The sequence below is a fragment of the Carcharhinus amblyrhynchos genome, chromosome 3 (genome assembly GCF_965287045.1).
Source record: "Carcharhinus amblyrhynchos chromosome 3, sCarAmb.v2.hapA, whole genome shotgun sequence".
Classification (NCBI taxonomy): Eukaryota; Metazoa; Chordata; class Chondrichthyes; order Carcharhiniformes; family Carcharhinidae; genus Carcharhinus; species Carcharhinus amblyrhynchos.
The window spans coordinates 82,617,121-82,634,909 of record NC_137326.1 but is presented as its reverse complement, the minus strand read 5'-3'; the positions used below and the strand labels follow the sequence as shown (position 1 = coordinate 82,634,909).

The window sequence follows — 17,789 nt, the reverse complement described above, 5'->3', positions numbered from 1 at the left end:
CTGTACTCAGTAAAGAGATTGTGAGAAATCTCACTCATGATGAAAAGTTTTAAGCAGGTTCCTTTGCATGTGATGTGAGCGGAATGAAAGTGTGATGCAAACAAGGACCAGTTTTAGTTCCAGTTTTCAGCTTGTTCCTCAAAAGTTTCGTGTATTATTGGTTTGCTTATATTTGGTCTCCTAAATTACAGAGCATTGGTGCAAAAATTGTAATTCAATTCAAAAAGGAAGGACTGGAACAGTATCTGATTTGAAGCATTTTGCTGTTCTCTTCTACCTGGTTACACACACACAATCAATTTGTCCAAAATATATGTTACTCAGGATGGCTCATGATGCTTTATACCCATGAGTTACCAACTTTCAGTCAGCAAGATTCCACAAACAACGAATAAATGGCTCGCCAGATCATCTGCTTTTGACTGTATTAAATAAGGAAGAGAAAGAACTCACATTCAATGTGAGTTCACAATTTCACAATCTTTCACAATCTCAGGATGTCCCAAAGCACTTTTGAACCAATGTTTTTGAAATGGTGTTATTGCTGTAGTTGAGGGAGAAATGTCCATCAGGGTGCTGAAGAACGCCCTGCCTTTCTTCCAAATAATACCATAAAATCCTGTGTGACTCCTTAGGAAGACGAGTGGAGCCTGAAATTTCTGAGTCATCCAGCAGATGGAACAATATCAATATAGTGCGTCTGTACAATTACAAGATCAAACCAATGCCATGGAACCGTGACCTGCTGTTTCAACTGAACCAAACTGACTTAAGTGACTAAAGATTGGCTAAATGGACAATTCATGAATTACAAAGTCATTAAAGCTTTATAGGGAGAGCTTTTATCATATGTAGTTTCTGTTCAGATAGTAATCCTTTCTAACTCTTGCCATATCGCTTTGGTTAGCTTCACATGGCTAGTGTGAAGTTCAGGTTTGATTCCTGGTTGGGCCGAGGTAGAATTGAGAACTGAGACCTGTGTTATTGTTCTGCCCTCTGAGTGGGTTGGAAGGTGATGGTGAAAACCCACTGACACAACCAAATGTGAAGAAAAAAGCTCAGGATGAAGCATTGACAGACGATAAACCAAAAGCCCGCCTTCAGGCAGAGCGCACACAATCAAAATGAGAGTCTATAATTTTCATCAAAAAAAGGGAATGCTACAAGAGTTTTTATTTCTAAGGATATTCCTGGAAAATATTCCAGGATTTTGCTTTGGAATATCATAGCTGCAGAAACATGATGACTATTAATGCTTGCTGAAAGTGTTCTTAAGAAAGACACATGAGGCAGGCTACATTATCCTTTATTAATAGGTAAAAACAAAGTCCAAATTTGTAAAATAAAATAGAAAAATAAATGATTAGCATACTTAAGCATGTATCTAAAATAAGTTCCTCAGACATAAATGAATAATGCATAATATTCTAAATAATACTGTTGCAGCTTTTATTAAGCCTGAATATAATGCAGAAATAACAATGGAGCTCTTATTAATAATATTTGCCAAAGCTTTTGATTAAATTTCATACAGCAATTCACTCCAAAACAATGCTAAATATATCTTTGTTTTCAAGTATCTGATGGTTGATGTTCTAGGACTATATGAAGAGGATTAGCCCTCGAGTTTGTCAATTAGATCATGGTTAATATGCACCTCAGTATAATTTACCACCTCAGCTCCATATTGCATTGTATTTTTGCACAAAAAAACTTGCAAATAAGACATTATAAGTGAACTTTACTAAGTATCACCAACATTCTGCTTACTAGCAATATAAAACAAATGCTGGGTGAGAATTGACATTCTGTTATATTTGATAATTGTCACATAGATAAATTTGATAATTGCTATCTCAAATAAAACTTGTGGAAGATGCCTTGGGCACAGAACATCATTATCGCACACATAGGATTCCACTAACTACTATATAATAGACTGGACTTTGGCAGATGAGGCTCGGAATTATGAGCAGAGCTTTCACTTTGGAATTCTAGATCTAACAGTGCTTTCAGGATTCAAATTACTGTTGCATTTCAAGCATCAAGGTGACTTATATTACTTATTCCTAAATAAAACTGCATCAATGTTAAGCTTTAAAGCATAGCAATAGAGTATTCCAAAGCATAAATCTTAGATAAGTACTAAACTACTTGAAAGATCACAAGATTATAGATGAAATATTCCGATTGCTTATGAAGTTTCATTCCCTGATTGTCTGATTAATCTTGAGAGCTATGATTGTCTTGGGAATTCAGTTTACAAAGTGAGAATAAAATACTTTGACAATCATTCTTATAACTGGCTTTCTAATCACAGGCTTTAGAAATTCAGAGAATTCAAACATTCAGTGAAATTTTTACTTGATCATTATTATGGAAAGGAAGTTTGAGATCGATTGAGCTTTTGTAAGAAATATGTAACTCCCGAGGTCAAATGACACAGTAAAAATACAGACATTCGTTTGCATAACTGAACAGTGGCGCCTGTTTTCATCCCTTCCTCATTGTTAGGTACTGCCAGTCTCCATCCTGTTTCTTGAAATAAACAAAAGATTAGTAGAGAATATAACTCAAACTACTGGCATGATCCTATTAATAAACTTAGATATTTTGTTGGTATAACTAGGCACAGTCCTGGAACAAGCATTAAGAAAGATAGATATTTGACGATAACGAGGAAAGTAAGCATATTAAGACTCAGAGAAAAATCAGCATGCAAACTAACAAAGAGAGGACAAGCAAGGGAAAGACAAAGTAAATCATTTATTTTAAGCTGAGAAACTGAAGTGAAAATTCAGGGTTCATGCATTGAACATTGTGAAAGCAAAGATATGGTAAATCATGAATTATTTGAAGGTGATATCAAGATGTTAGGAGATGAAAAGGCTGAAAGGCTCTAAATCCTGTGTATTTGAGGTGCTGGGAAAAGGATGAGTCAATGTAAGCTGTATTGGCTTAACTTTATTGTGCTGATGCAGGGTTAAGGAAGGTGCTGTAAGCAGAGGAATAAAATGTACAAAAGCCAATGAAACTTGCAGTAAAGAAAAGTTAATAACATCGAGAAAGAAACAAATGCATGAGAAATGTGGAAATTGGAGAACACTGTGCCCACCCCAGTCCAATGTCAGCATATCCACATCATGAAATTGGAGGACAGGGAGTAGAAAAGGAATGAATATCCAAAATTAGTTATTTATGCAATGTGAGAAAACTACTCCCAAGTTATGGAGCAAACACTAATGAAAGCAGGTAAAAGCTGGCTTAATTGGAAAACAACACCTTGCTGTTAGAAAATAATCCTGCAGAACAGAATATTAGCATAATTACTCAAAGGAAACTCTCAACAAAAGTACCTTTAAATGATATTTGTCAAATTGTGCCTTTCAGTACAAGAGAACATTTAAGTTCAACAATTTAATCATTGGTTGGAGTGCACTAGCTCCTCTCTATTTCTAGCTGGAGTATCAGATTTCTGCATCATCAGATAAAATATCTGGCATACTGGTTTGTACTGTACTGTGTATGCTGGAATGTCAGATGTAATACACATGTAATAAGGTACTATCAGCTGGAGGAAAAGATGGCCAGTATCATCCTATTAACTATTTTTCAGAGGGTACTGAGGACATCATGGTATTTCTGATTTGTGGAGTTACAAACTGAAAGGATGCAGAACTAACATTCAACACAAAGAATGATTTTATGTTGAATACTGTTAATTCGCCTCCCTGTTCAATAACTCCCTTAAAACAAGCTTACCATGTGCCCAGTGGCTCAGTGTTTTAACTGAAGGTACTTTTACCATGTAGCGAGGATACTGATTTTGATTGTGCCAAAGTGGAGACCTCCGACCATGCTCACCCTTCCTGTTGAGCCAATGTGGCTGCAGTTACTATTGGAAGACCAATAGAGAGAAACTTGCATGTTTGTTATCTTCACTGGGGGCTCTCAAGGGGATACCAAGGAGAAATAAAACTTTTTTTTTCACATGGTACATAGTTTGGGTCTAGAATGTATTCCCTGTAAGTGTGGCAGAGGCAGGTTTAATGGAGACATTCAAGAGGGCATTAGATGATTATTTGAAATAGAAGCAATGTACAGGGTTGTGAAGAAATGGTAGAAGAATGGCACTAAGTCAGAGTGTTCAAATGGAGAGCCGGTGCAGACATAATGGACCGAATGGCCTCCTTCTGCAACATAACAAATCTTGCGATTCTGTGAAATAGTCAGCCAAACAGATAACATCTGACCAGCATTAAATTCAACTTACTGGATTTCTCTGATTTTCTTTGGCACCCAGCGTGCAACTGGATCCGTACAGATGGGTCCAACCTCCACTGTGTAGAAACTAAAATAGCAAAGACATTAGAGCACTTTTAGAATTTTGAAGTTGACAATAGAAAGAATTTTTGTGCACAACTTATATAAATAACGTTTGGAGCCATGAGTCACTATTGATGTGTAAAGCTTTCTGTTAAGGATGCAATATGTTTTGAGATAAAGACAGGAAAAATTCCAAGTTGTAAATTGTCATGTCAATATATTTAAAGACAAGATTGACCTATTAACAATGGCGGTGGGGATACTTGGTAGAAAAAAAAGGAAGATATATCGCAATTGTTTTTATAGAACATTTGAACAGATGCAACGGAGATGGAGGACTGGGAAAATGGAATATAATCCTTCTAGGTATGAGGGAGTGAAAGGAACATAATTGTCAGTAGACTGTATGCCAGGATTTTACAACCACGCTCGGGCAAGGCTCTTAAAACCCCACGCAAGGCCAACGGAGAATTCCGTTCTGCAAGTGTCCCTTGTCCTGATTCTGGGGCAGACGAGACAGTAAAATTCCAACCATAGCAATTAATGACTGATAGTCTATTCTCAGATTTGGAAACAGAGAAGTCTGGAACAGAATGGTAGCTTCAGAGATGGATCATATTGCAAAGAAAGGGTGAGAATTGAAAGCAAAGTCGATGCAATTTTCCAGTTCAGAATGAAAGCAGAAAATGGCTCCCGTACAATTATCAGTCCACTGGAGAAAGAACTGAGGGAGGGGACTTGAGTAAGATTGGAACAAAAAATGTTCCACATATTATACATCAGGCAGGTGTAGCTTGAACCCATGTGTGTATAAGAAATAATGTATTTTATTTGGAGGAAGTGAGCAGAGTTGAAAGAGAAGTTGTTCAATGTGAAAACAAGCTGAGTCAGGCAGAGGCAGGTGGTGGTGAGTGGGGATTGGTTGAGCCTCTGTGCAAGGATGAAGGAGGGAATCCGTAGCAAAACTATCCTGGTTGAGGATGGAGGCATGAGGAGATTGGGAATTGGAAGATCGATGTTTATTCAAAGTGTGTATTAGAAGCTATTTATCTTCATAATGAAAGCATTTACTAGATTTTATAAAGTGCCTGTAATATGTAAAAATGTATGGTTAGAAATTAACGTTGGTACTATTAGCGATAAACATTCAAATCATTTACATTTGTGGTTGCATTATTACACCAGAGTTGCTCATCCATTTAAGCAGATGTCAACTTGTATCTTATGTAGCAAGAGAGGAATGTCTTATGGCACCCTCTGATCTCTGTAAGAATTGGCAGTGGTGATCTCTAATGTTGATATATTATCGAGCATGCCAACTAATGTTTCCAAAGCATTATCTACAAGAATTTTTGAAGATCAGTTTTGTACTCATCAAGATTTGAATCCAGTCAGCAATGTGGGGAACTTATTATTCCAACCCATTTAGATATAAATATGGTCTTCTCCGCTTAAAAATCTTTTGTTCAATTAAAAACTTTTTCCAAAATATGCCTAAGGATTTTGGAATGCCAAAATTTTCTTGTTTTCTGCACTTCACACAAAACCAGAAAATACAATAGTTACCAATAATTTTCCAAGATTCACTATCACTATGTCAAAAGAAATGGACAATGATTGTTGAAAATACCCCCTCACACCACCCTCCCACTGCTATGCTATAACGCCTTGTACTTTGCCGATATGTTAATTTGTTAAAGTATATTTGTTTGCTCCGATATTCTCCCTTAAGACTGCCTCTCCTGAAAATGGTCAACATAGGAACATACAACATTGATTGTCAAGCTAGCTGCTCCTACACCTCATGATAATTGTTAACACAAACATGGCCACAGCACCATAGTGTCAGGGGGTATCATGGGGTACTCTTTCAAACAAAATATTTTCTAGGATGGGACGAAGGGCCTCTTTTTGTGCGGTAAAACACAATGACTCTATGACTTGGGGTGTGCCCAGATTGTATTTGTTGCCCAAGTACAATGTCTGCTTTTAAAAAAAATAGTAATTTCAGAAATAATATTTTTGGAGCATACACCCAAAGCCAAGGTTTCACAGAAAAATTGGCAAGTGGACCTCTGCCCAAGAATGATTGAAGCCTCCAGGGAAAGAGGAGAAAATTTCAGGGAAAAAACATACAAAAAAAGGGGATTTTTAGAAGATCCAATTTATGGATATGTTAACATAGTGAATATATTGCAGGACTAATAATCCAGAGTCCTTCCAGAGGTATGAGTTCAAATCCTAGTGCGCAGCTGGGGAGTTTAAATTCAATTATTCTAGTATCTGTAATGGTAACTATGAAACTATCCGATTAAGGTCAAAATCTACTTTGTTCGCTGATGTCCTTTAGTGAAGGAGAATCTACCTTCCTTACCTAATCTGTGATTCCTGAACCATAGAAATGTCTTTGGCTCTTAACTGCTGCCTGGGATGATCTAGCAAGCTACTCAGTCATATTCAAGAAGGCAACTCATCATTGTTTTCACAAGGACAATTGGAACGTCCTTAATTACCAGCAAAATCACAACCCCCGTGAATAAATAAAATAAAATATTGAACCTTTGAAGATGGTTTAATTAAACATAATCACTTACACCACAGCTTCCACACAAGGAGAAAGGGCATTCTGTATCCTGTAATGTGTAACGTTATAGGGGAATCTTCTTAGAGACACTCGCTTGCAGCAGCTTGTGGTAACTCTGCTTGGTCGGAGATCTGAAAAATAAGAGTACAGCTTTTGTCCAAGATGAGCGTACACAGCCTCTTTCAAATCAGTCTGTTTGTTTACCAGATATAGAAGATATTAAAAGAATGCAAAACTTACATGACTCGCTTGATACAAGGATGATTCCAAACAACATAAAAATGACAGCAATTTGGAGTAATCTTTTTGACTGCATTGTAGACTCTGAGAATTGTTTTTTTTTGCAACCTGTCTCTTCAGCAGTGAGGTTAGAAATGGTTCTGCCGTTGTGTGTTTCTCATGGTTAACTTATTTCCCTTTTATAACACGAGTATCATAAAAAGCACACAGGAAGATGGTTGGCAGTGTCAGTTACGTCTATGTGGTTTCATTCGAATGAAGTGCTCATTTCAAGATTTGAGGTAAAGTTAATCACTCACTTCTCCAAATCAAAACGAGCTCATCCCTTTTGACTGCTAAGAAAGGCTTCATGGAATTTCAAGTGTTCATCTCTTTTCTCCAATCCTGATGTTATTTCTTGCTTGCAAGAACAAGTGTTATTTTATCTTAAATCTGCAACCAGCACACATTGCCCATCCCCAGTTGCTCTTGAGAAGGTAGCAATGTGCCATCTTCTTCCTCTTCAGGTGAAGGTTCTCCCACATTGCTCTCATTTCGATCCAATAATCACAAAGGAATGTCCAAATTAGGATGATGTGTGACTCGGAGTAAAAATTGAAGATGATAACTTTATAATACTCCTGTTGTCCTTGGCCCTCTAAATTATGATGATTGTGGTTTTGGGAGCTGATGACAAAGAGGGTTGGTTGAGTTGCCATATTACGTCCTGTAGATAGGACACACTGCAACATTGGGATCCTAGTTGTGAAAATGTTTAAGTTGTGGATGGGATTCTGATTAATGGAATGCTTTGTCCTGAATTGTGTCAAGCTTCCTGAGTGTTGTTGTAGTTGCAAGTGGAGAAAATTCCATCACACTCCAGACTTGTGCCTTCGAGGTGATTGATATTCAGACACTCTTACACAGTACCAGCAGACTTACAGCCACTCAAACAACCAGGGTGCTTGAAATACGAACCTAAATAGAGAGTTGGCCCGCATGAATGAGCCTGACGTTGTTCTCATCTTTCCAAAGTCAACTTGCTCAGCATCAATCTTGACTGGAAAATTTGGGTTTTTGTTTCTCTCTCCACAGATATTGCAGGATCTACTGAACATTTCCCACATTCTCTGCTTTTATTTGAAATTTCCAGTTTACATAATATTTTGTGTTTGTATCTTAAGACAACTGGATGTAGAAATACATCTATCATATAGTGTTCCTGACAACGTGTTACACTTTGGCCCAGTTTAAAACACCCAGGAGGTTTCACAGCTTTAGCTGTTATGTAGACCCACATGATAGCACTTTGCACCTGTTACTTTCAGTTGGAACATTTATATCTTCAAAGATGCACACTCAGCAACTTGTTCCACCAAACAAGGGATCAATACTGCAATGATTATATTGCTGGTTGAGTAATCCTGAATTCTGAAATAATAATCCAAAGCAATGAGTTCAGATCCCACCATGGGGAATAAAAATTTAATTAAATAATTAAAATCAGAAATAAATATATTGTTTTAATAATGGTGACTGGATTGCAGTAACAACCCATTTGGATCTGATTCATGAATATCCTTTGGAAAAGGAAATCTATCATCATTGCCACGTCAGGTCTATAGTTGATTCCAGATTCACAACAATGTGGGAGACAGAAAGCAGGAACCAATAGGCAAATTAGCCTATGGTTTCCCTATTTGTCATTGGGAAAATGTTAGAAGTATTATTAAAGATGTTATAGCAGGGCACTGTGATAGAAGTAACATGTGCTGTGAATAAAGAGGGATCGGTGCATGTACTGTAATTAGATTTTCAAAAGACATTTGATAATGTGCCACCTCAAAGGTTTTTGAGGAAAGTTAAAACTTATGGTGTAAGGGGTAACATATTGGCATGAATAGAAGATTGGTTACTAACAGGAAACAGAGGGTAGGCATAAATGGGTCATTTTCAGGTTGGCAAGTTGTAATGAGTGGTTTGCCACAGGAATCAGAGCTATGATTTCAACTTACAATTTATGTAAATGGTTTGGATGAAGGGACTCAAGATACGATTGTTAAATTTGCTGATCAAACAAAGACGAGCTGGAAGCAAATTACGTAGAGGTCATAAGGATATAGATAGGTTAGTTCAGTGGGCAAAGATCTGGCAAATAGAATATAATGTGGGAAAATGGAAATTGTCTATTTTGGCAGGAAGAATGAAACAGAAGCAATCCTGTTATATCCAGTTGTGAATAGCGGTGATGAACAGATGATTCACCATTGCCCACAATCATGGATGATCATCTTCAATCAATTTGAGTCTCTCTATGTGTTGTAAGAAACAGTTGAGCTCACTGCATACAACAGAGACAATGAGCTCTGACAAAATCCCAGCTAGACTGCTAAAGGTTAGTGCTACAGACCCTGGACGTAGATTCTAGACTGGCTCTGTGGCAGATGGTGAGGGAGCCCATAAGAGGAAAAAGCATACTTGACCTCATCCCCACTAACCTGCCTTGAGGACATTGAGGATACTCTTCATCATGGTGTGTGGCACTACCACTGTGCTAAAAGAGATGGACTTCGAATAGATCCAGCAACTAAAGATAGGACATCCATGAGGTGTGATGCACCATCATCAGCAGCAGAATTGTACTCAACCACAATCTATAACCTCATGGCCCCGCATATCTACCATCAACACTGGTTCAAGGAAGGTTGTAGGAGGGCATGCCAGGACCAGCACCAGGCATACCTAAAAATGCATTCCAAACAATGGAAGCAGCAATTAATGGGTAAATCATCCACTCAGAATTTCTAGGTGAAGTTGGTTATAAATGCTACAGCTTTGTTTTTGCTGTTATGTTCTGGACTCTGCCATCAATGTAGATGGGGACATTTTGGAGCCCCATCCTCCAGTTAATTGTTTCATTGGCCAGTACTATTTTTGACTGAATGTGGCAGGACTGCAGAGCTTTGATCTTGTCTGTTGGTCATGGGATTATTCAACACTATTTATTGCATGCTGCTTTCCATTGTTAAAAAAAACCATCACATCCTGAGTTGTATTTTAAACTAGGCTGGCATCTTGCTTTTGCTGGGTTCTCCTACACAGCTCATTGAGCCAAGGCTGGTGTCCTATCCTGAGGGCAACGTTGGAGTAATGACTATGTCAAGCCATGAAGTCAAAGATTATAATTGAATACAATTTTGCTACTGCTGATCGCCCAGAGTGCCTTGTGGAAGTTCAGATTGAGCTGCTAACTACCAAAGATGCGTTACATGGAATATTACACTGTAATGTCATCTTCTATAGAACCTTCTGAACAGAACATTTTGTGCTAAACATAAGAAACCTCACCTATATTTGTGATATATGAAAAAACCACTTTACAGAGCCCTCAAAGACAATGGTTAAATAAGCCTCAGATTGAAACCAGTGAGAGGTTACACAGTACTGCCGCAGTAACAGTTGGGACAATAGCCCTATTGCCTCTCTCTTCCTCTTTGAATCCTCTCTCAATAAAGCTGAGCCCTGTTTGTGGTTTGAAAATCCACCAGAAGACCTCATTGCTGCAAACTGAGAATTCTTAAAGGAGGATTCTAATTTAAGACTTGCCTTCATTGAAAAGAGAATCTATCAGCCATTATCGCAGAGTGACTGGTCCAGTGAGACGCCAAAGTACCAGCAGTCAGTATGGAAACTGACTCTCTAGCTGTGAACAAGCATTTGGGTAATCTGTGAATAATTTTTCTGTCTTTACCTTCTTTTCACTTGGCCAAGTTTTAGCATCTGAAACTCTACAAAAGTTCATTTGTTTCTGTAAGTAGAAGCCTGGGGAAGTTGGGTGCTTTTTGCATTAATGGAAAATTGGACATTTTAAACCATGTTGTTAATAATTTCTGTGACTTCACCTGAGTGAGTTTTTGTAACAAAACTAATTTCTTACTTGCTATCTCAAGGAAACTGGTTGGCTTAATTCTTACAATGAGTTATACATGGTAAAATACATATTGGGCAGAATCTGACCAAAAAATAACAAACCATCAGTGTTTGACTCCAAACTGATGACAAGCATGTTTTCTGTACAGATTATACATGTCAAAATAAAAGCAGGGCAGCACGTTTCACACCCGGTCATGTTGAGGGGTCATAAATTTGGTCCAAATGAATCAATAGAGTATAGTATGTACTATGCCATGCACATTAATTTTGTGCATTCAGCTTTCATTGTGCTGTATTGGACAACCTCAATTATAATACTGTTGGAGACTATGATTGGACATGATTCCCCCAATTAGAATCCATGAGTCCTTCTTGAAATGCGCATATTTGTACATTGATAAGAGGTGATTTGCAAAATGGACAGCTTCACAATAAGAATGGTTATTTGAATGGGACATCAGACAGTCACAACTGTATAGATGTATAGAGTACAGTTCAACATGAATTTGAAAAGGCAGGATAAACAAACTATAGATGAAAGGGTGACTTCTGCGGTTTTATGATTCTTTATCATTCAGGAAATCATAGAATTTGTGATATCAGCACAAACACATTCTAACTGGTGTTGCAGTTCTTTACTGATGCAAATTCCTTGATGGAAACTTTGTTCCAGTTAAAATTTATTGCTGAATTCTAAAATAATATTTCCATCGAGGAATTCATATTTGCAACAAAAAAAAACACAGCACTGAGGTTTACTTTAGAACTTTACAGTATTTGACAGAGAACACATTTTGGGCGGATACAAGCAGGAATAGTGGAAAATGTGAATCAAGTTGATGGTGGTAAAGCTGGCACAGTAAAACTGATTTCTCAACCTAATTATATCTAGTAGCCATCAACCCCTTACTACAATATTGCTTCTAAAGTACACATTTTCATCCCTGTGCAGGAACTCAGGAACTATGATATAGCCATTCACAAGTGGTCTCGCTTTGGATAATAGCTTAACAAAAAAAAGTACCATGCATTAAAATAAACAGGCCCTGCCCAACAAAAAGTAAATTAGAGGAAAAATTGTTCCAAAGAAACCACTTTGAGCAACAGATAGGTTTTATGTAGAGGATGTATGAACATAACCCTAGGAACATAGAAACATAGGAACAGGAGTAAGTGATTCAACCCCTTGAGCCTGCTCCACCATTCAATAAGAACATGGCTGATCTGTAGCTGAATTCCACATACCTGCCCTAGACCCTTGATACCCCTGTTCAGTAAAAATTTGTCTGTCTCGGACTTAAATCTAACAATTTAACCAGCATCCACCGCTGTTTGAGGAATGGAGTTCCAAACCTTTACCATTCGTTGTGCGAAGAAGCGTTTTCCAACATCTCTCCTGAACAACTTGGTCCTAATTTTTAGATTATGGTCTCTGGTTCTAGAGCACTCAACAAGTAGAAAAAGTTTATCCTTATCCACTATGTACTCCACCAAACGGGTCTTGGGGGAGGGCATTAGATTCCACCAACTGTGTGGAACATTTGATCATGTTTTGTGACCATGTGATTGCACATAATGTTGTACTTGTTTTACAGTGTGGACCATCACATTGAGGAAGCATCATCGTACTTGATTGAAACTGCTATCTTATCTGTTTTCAGCCCAGACATAGGTTTCAGGAATGTAATCATATTTATTTGAAACCTCAATATTACACAAGCTGTGGTATTTTATTGTGGTTATTGTGCCTCGTCGTTGTCTGCGTTTCTGCACATCAGCTCACTGTACTGTCAGCGATCGAGAGCAAATTGTACAGCTGGATAAAGAAAAAGGGGATATAGAGATATGAGAGAGGAAATATGATTGAAAATAATTGCTCATGTGAAAAATCAATGCTAACACAAGCTGGTTGGGCCAAATGGCCTGTTTCTGTTCTGCGTATTCTATGTATTTCTCTGTATGATGATCTTTGTTCAATTGCAAATTGTTGCATGGCTGAACAGTATATATTTATAGTTACACTTTTTGAGCTATATTCTTTGTATCCTCCGGATGACTTTAACTGAAAGGATTTGAGGATGACTGATGACACCTAAGATCTAAAGATTGGATTATGTTACCAACCTTATTGGCCGATAGACCTATGCCTATTTCTACTGCATATAAAAACAGAAAATGCTGGAAAAACTCAGCAAGTCTGGCAGCATAATTGACGAAAAAAGTGGGGTTTACATTCCAAGTTCAATATGACTTCTTCAGAATTTATAATAAACACAGCTACATTGTCCCTGGTGAACTGACAAATTCAGGTCAAATCAATCTGCTTAATTGGTACCCCACCCATCCCCTTAAACATCCTGAAACATTCACTTCCTCCAGTGTCAATGCAAAATGACAGCAGTGGTATCATATAACCACTGCACCAACTCACCAAGGCTCCTTCAAAGGCACATTACAAATGCAACCTCTACCATCTAGAAAGAGAAGCATATCATAAACATTGGAACTTCACCAACATGGAGTTTAATTTAGCTAAATGTGAGGTGGTACATTTTGGTAGGTCAAACCAGGGCAGGACTTACTCAGTTAATGGTAGAGCATTGGGGAGAGTTATAGAACAAAGAGATTTAGGGGTATAGGCTCCTAGCTCCTTGAAAATGCAGTCACAGGTGGACAGCATGGTGAAGAAGGCATTCAGCATGCTTGGTTCCATTGATCAGAACATTGGATCAGGAATTGGGATGTAAAAGGCATTGGTAAGGCCACATTTGGAATACTGTGTACAGTTCTGGCAACCCTATTATAGAAAGAATATTATTAAAGTAAAAAGAGTGCAGAAAAGATTTACTAGGATGCTACCAGGATTTGATGGTTTGAGTTATAAGGATAGACTGGGACTTTTTTCCTTGGAACATGACTTGGGGTGACCTTATAGAGGTCTATAAAATAATGGGGGGCATAGATTAGCTAGATAGTTGCCATCTTTTGCCAATGGTAGGGGAGTCAAAAACTAGAGGGCATAGTTTTAAGGTGAGAGGGAAGAGATACAAAAGGGTCCAGAGGAGCAATTTTTTCACACAGAGGATGGTGAATGTCTGGAACAAGCTGTCAGAGGTAGTAGTAGAGGTAAGTATAATTTTGTCTTTTAAAAAGCATTTAGACAATTACATGGGTAAAATGGGATCGAGGGATAGGGATCAAATGTGGGCATGGTTAGTGGCTAAAAAAGAGTGGCATGGACAAGTTGGGCTGAAGGTCTTGTTTCCATGCTATAAACCTCTATGACTCTATGATTTGCAATTTTGCTCCAAGTCTTGTAAAATGCAGTCTTGGAACTACAGAGTGGATTTTCTGCCCCCCACCTTGACAGGTTCCCCCACAGCAGGTGGGGAGAGCCAAACAAAAGTCTGATGTTGGTGAGATCAGAAGATCCCACCAATGTTTCCTCACTGTCATTGAATCAACGTCCAGGAACTCACTTGCCAACAGCACTGTGGGTGTACCTACATCACATGGGCTGCAGCAATTCAAGAAGATGGCCCACCACCTTCAGTGTTAAAGATTATTATTAGATTACTGCTAATCATACAATAGAAACATAGAAAATATGAACAGAAAATAGGCCTTTCAAGCATGCTTCACCATTCAACATAATCATGCCATATTGCTATCTCAACGCCATGCTCCAGCACTCTTCCCATACCCTTTGACAACTTTAGAGTCTAGAAATCTATCTTCTTTTTAAATATACTCACTGATTTGGCTGCACAACCTCCTGTGGTAGAGAATTGGACTGGTTCATCACCCTTTGAGTGAAAAAAATTCTCTTCATCTCAGTCCTAAATGACCTACTCTGTATCCTGAAACTCTAACCTCTTGTTCTAGACCCACCAGCATGAAGAAACAACATCCCTGCACCCTGGCCACCCGGTCCAGTCAGAATTTTATCTACTTCAAAGAGATCCCCTCTCATGCTTCTAAGTTCCAGCAAACATTGGCCCAGTCAACCCAATCTCTCCTCACAAGACAAACCTGCCATCCCAGAGATCAGCCTGATGAATCTTCCCAACACTACCTTGATGGTAAAAATATCTTAGCTAAGGAGGCCAAAGCTGCACACAGCACTCCAGGTATGCTTTCACCAAGTCCATGTAAAGCTGCTGTCGGACAACCTTGCTCCTGTACTTGACTCTTGTTATAATGAAGGCCAATATATCATTTGCATTCTAACAGCACTGTGGGTGTACTACATCACATGGGCTGCAGCGATTCAAGAAGATGGCCCATCATCTTCAGTGTTAAAGATTTTTATTAGATTACGGCTAATCATACAATAGAAACACGGAAAATAGGAACAGAAAATAGGCCTTTCATATGGTGCTTGTTATACCTGCATACTTACTTTCAGTGACTGGTGTACTAGGACACCCTTTGTACATCAACATTTCCAGATCTATCACTATTTAAATAATAATCTACCATAATTATTCTCTGGGAATAGTGGAAATTTCACATTTATCATGTAATCCTGAATCTGCCATGTATTTGCACATTCACTCAACTTGTCTAAATTACCTTGAAGCCCCTTAATATCCTTCTCATCAATCACAACTCCACCAAATTTCAGGTCATCAACAAACTTAGAAATATTACCTTTGATTCCCTCATCCAAATCATTGATGTATATTGTGATTTGATTTGTTTTGATTTATTATTGCCACATGTATTAACATGCAGTGAAAAGTATTGTTTCTTGCATGCTATACAGACAAAGCATACCATTCATAGAAAGGAAAACAAGAGTGCAGAACATAGTGTCACAGTCATGGCTAAGGTGTAGAGAAAGTTTGACTTAATGCAAGGTAAGTCCATTTAAAAGTCTGATAACAGCTGGGGAGAAACTGCTCGAGTCACTTGCTGCAAGACTTCAGATTTTTGTATCTTTTTTCCCTACAGAAGAAGGTGGAAGAGAGAATGTCCAGGGTGGGTGGGGTCCTTAATTATGCTGGCTGCGTGTGATAACTGGTACCCAAGCACTGATCCCTGCAGGACCCCACTTGTCATTGGCTGTCACTTCAAAACACCCCCACTTATTCCTGTTCTCTGGGTCTGATGTTACCATTTTGATCCTAAGTGCTGAATCTGGGTGCAATTCAGATCCAACTTGGAAATCTGCTCTCAGGTGCCCCCATACTGAAAAAAAGATTGCAAGTTTGAATTGCACTGTGGGTGAGGCTTAGAGTCATTGAAATGATCAGAGCTCTGAACTGTACATTTGCAGTTAGAAAAAAAATTGAAAATTGCGCTGCTGTCACATTGCTCCTGGGCCAGATAATGCCTCCCCCCAGCTCTCACAGACATTATCCCACCCCCACAACATTACAGACTTACTTATCTCTCCACCTTCCACCACCCAGAACTATTATGGCTCCCTCCCCTCTCCCCTTCCACCAATATCAGGCAGAATGGCAGCGGACCCCCCCCCTTCCCGTTCTCCCACTGATCTCAGGCTGAGACCCCCCATGTTCCCCCATATCTCCCCCAGATCCTCCCATTCCCAGCATCCAGCATTTTTCCAGAATGTGTTTGCCCTCTAAACGTCACCATCTGATCCTCTGCATGGCTCCTTCTGTACCAACAGAAGAAGACTGAGCACAACACCCGTGAGAGGGCGAAAGCTGGGAGTGGTGAACAAGACCCCTGGGTCCTCACTCCCTTTGAGGAGCGGGCACTGGAGCTCACCAGAGAAGGGGAGATGCGGGCCGTCAGCAACGGCATGGTCGGGCTGCTGACCTGACATGAGCACCTGTCATTCCTACACTCACTTTGAAGCAATTTCTTGGGACACGAGTTTCGGGAGCAAGGCACAAGGTGTAAAGGAGATGTACTAGGCATGTTTATTTGCATAGAGAGGGTAGCGGGTGCCTGGAACTTCCTGCCAGGGGAGGGTGTGGATGTAGAAACGATAGGGACATTTAAGGGGCATCTTTACAGCTTTCTGAATGAGATGGGAAGAGATGCTTATGGCCCTCGGAAGGGTAGGGGCAAACAAATCAGATAGGCAGCGTCGTCACTACAGGATTGGAGGGCCGAAGGGCCTGTTCCTCTGATGTAATTTTTTTAATGTAATTTTACGTTCAATGGAGAAATATGAATCATGTGTTTGGCATCCCAGATTCCTGTCCTTCCCTTGCACTTAACCTTGTGTCCTATGTTGCAGGGACAGGCTCCGAAACCCCAGGGCCTTCTGGACTCCACGCCTGTACTGCAGCCCCCGCCCATCCTGAGAACGATAGCTCGGACAAGTCCTTGGAGGATATGGGTGAATGTCCTCCGAAAGTGGCACCGTTGATCCGTCATCTTGTACCTCACAACTCACCATGATAGAAACTGACACGTCGGTGGGTCCAGTTAGTGTTGAGGCTTCTGGGTCACAATCTGGTAAGCACGACACATCTGCTGATGTACATTGAGTGGAGGAAGGAACGTCCAAGGCCCCTGACATATGGGGGCCTGCCAAAAGCAAGGACTCAGCTACATGCTGATCTTTTGAGATTACTTCTCCCTCAGCTGCTGAAGATGCAGCAACAGAGCCAGGGAATGCAGGAGAGGTTGATGGCCACACTGGACCAACTACGAGGCTGCTGGGAGGAGTCCCAAATCTTTCAGGTGAACCAGCTATTGCCTGTCTTGCGTGCTTCCCAGACCAACGCTGCAAGGATGGTGT

At 39.4% G+C, this 17,789-nt stretch overlaps 1 protein-coding gene across 1 annotated transcript; it reads right to left on the bottom strand.

The window, feature by feature from the left end:
- Positions 1-1,290: 1,290 nt before the first annotated feature.
- Positions 1,291-7,293, bottom strand: LOC145341420 (C-C motif chemokine 8-like). Its single transcript, XM_080186361.1, has 4 exons — positions 7,151-7,293; positions 6,921-7,041; positions 4,274-4,351; positions 1,291-2,538 (listed from the first exon to the last, which is right to left on the bottom strand). Exons 1-4 carry the CDS (start codon positions 7,224-7,226, stop codon positions 2,511-2,513), a joined length of 303 nt encoding a protein of 100 aa, XP_080042487.1. The 5' UTR covers positions 7,227-7,293; the 3' UTR covers positions 1,291-2,510.
- Positions 7,294-17,789: the final 10,496 nt, after the last annotated feature.

Bases quoted from the DNA above. Each gene is read 5' to 3' on its own strand.
- LOC145341420 (XM_080186361.1), bottom strand. From the start codon at position 7,226: ATGCAGTCAAAAAGATTACTCCAAATTGCTGTCATTTTTATGTTGTTT. The intron at 7,042-7,150 runs GTAAGTTTTGCA...CTTATTTTTCAG, and splicing joins CCTTGTATCAAGCGAGTCAT to ATCTCCGACCAAGCAGAGTT. The intron at 4,352-6,920 runs GTAAGTGATTAT...TTGCTATTTTAG, and splicing joins CCTTGTGTGGAAGCTGTGGT to TTTCTACACAGTGGAGGTTG.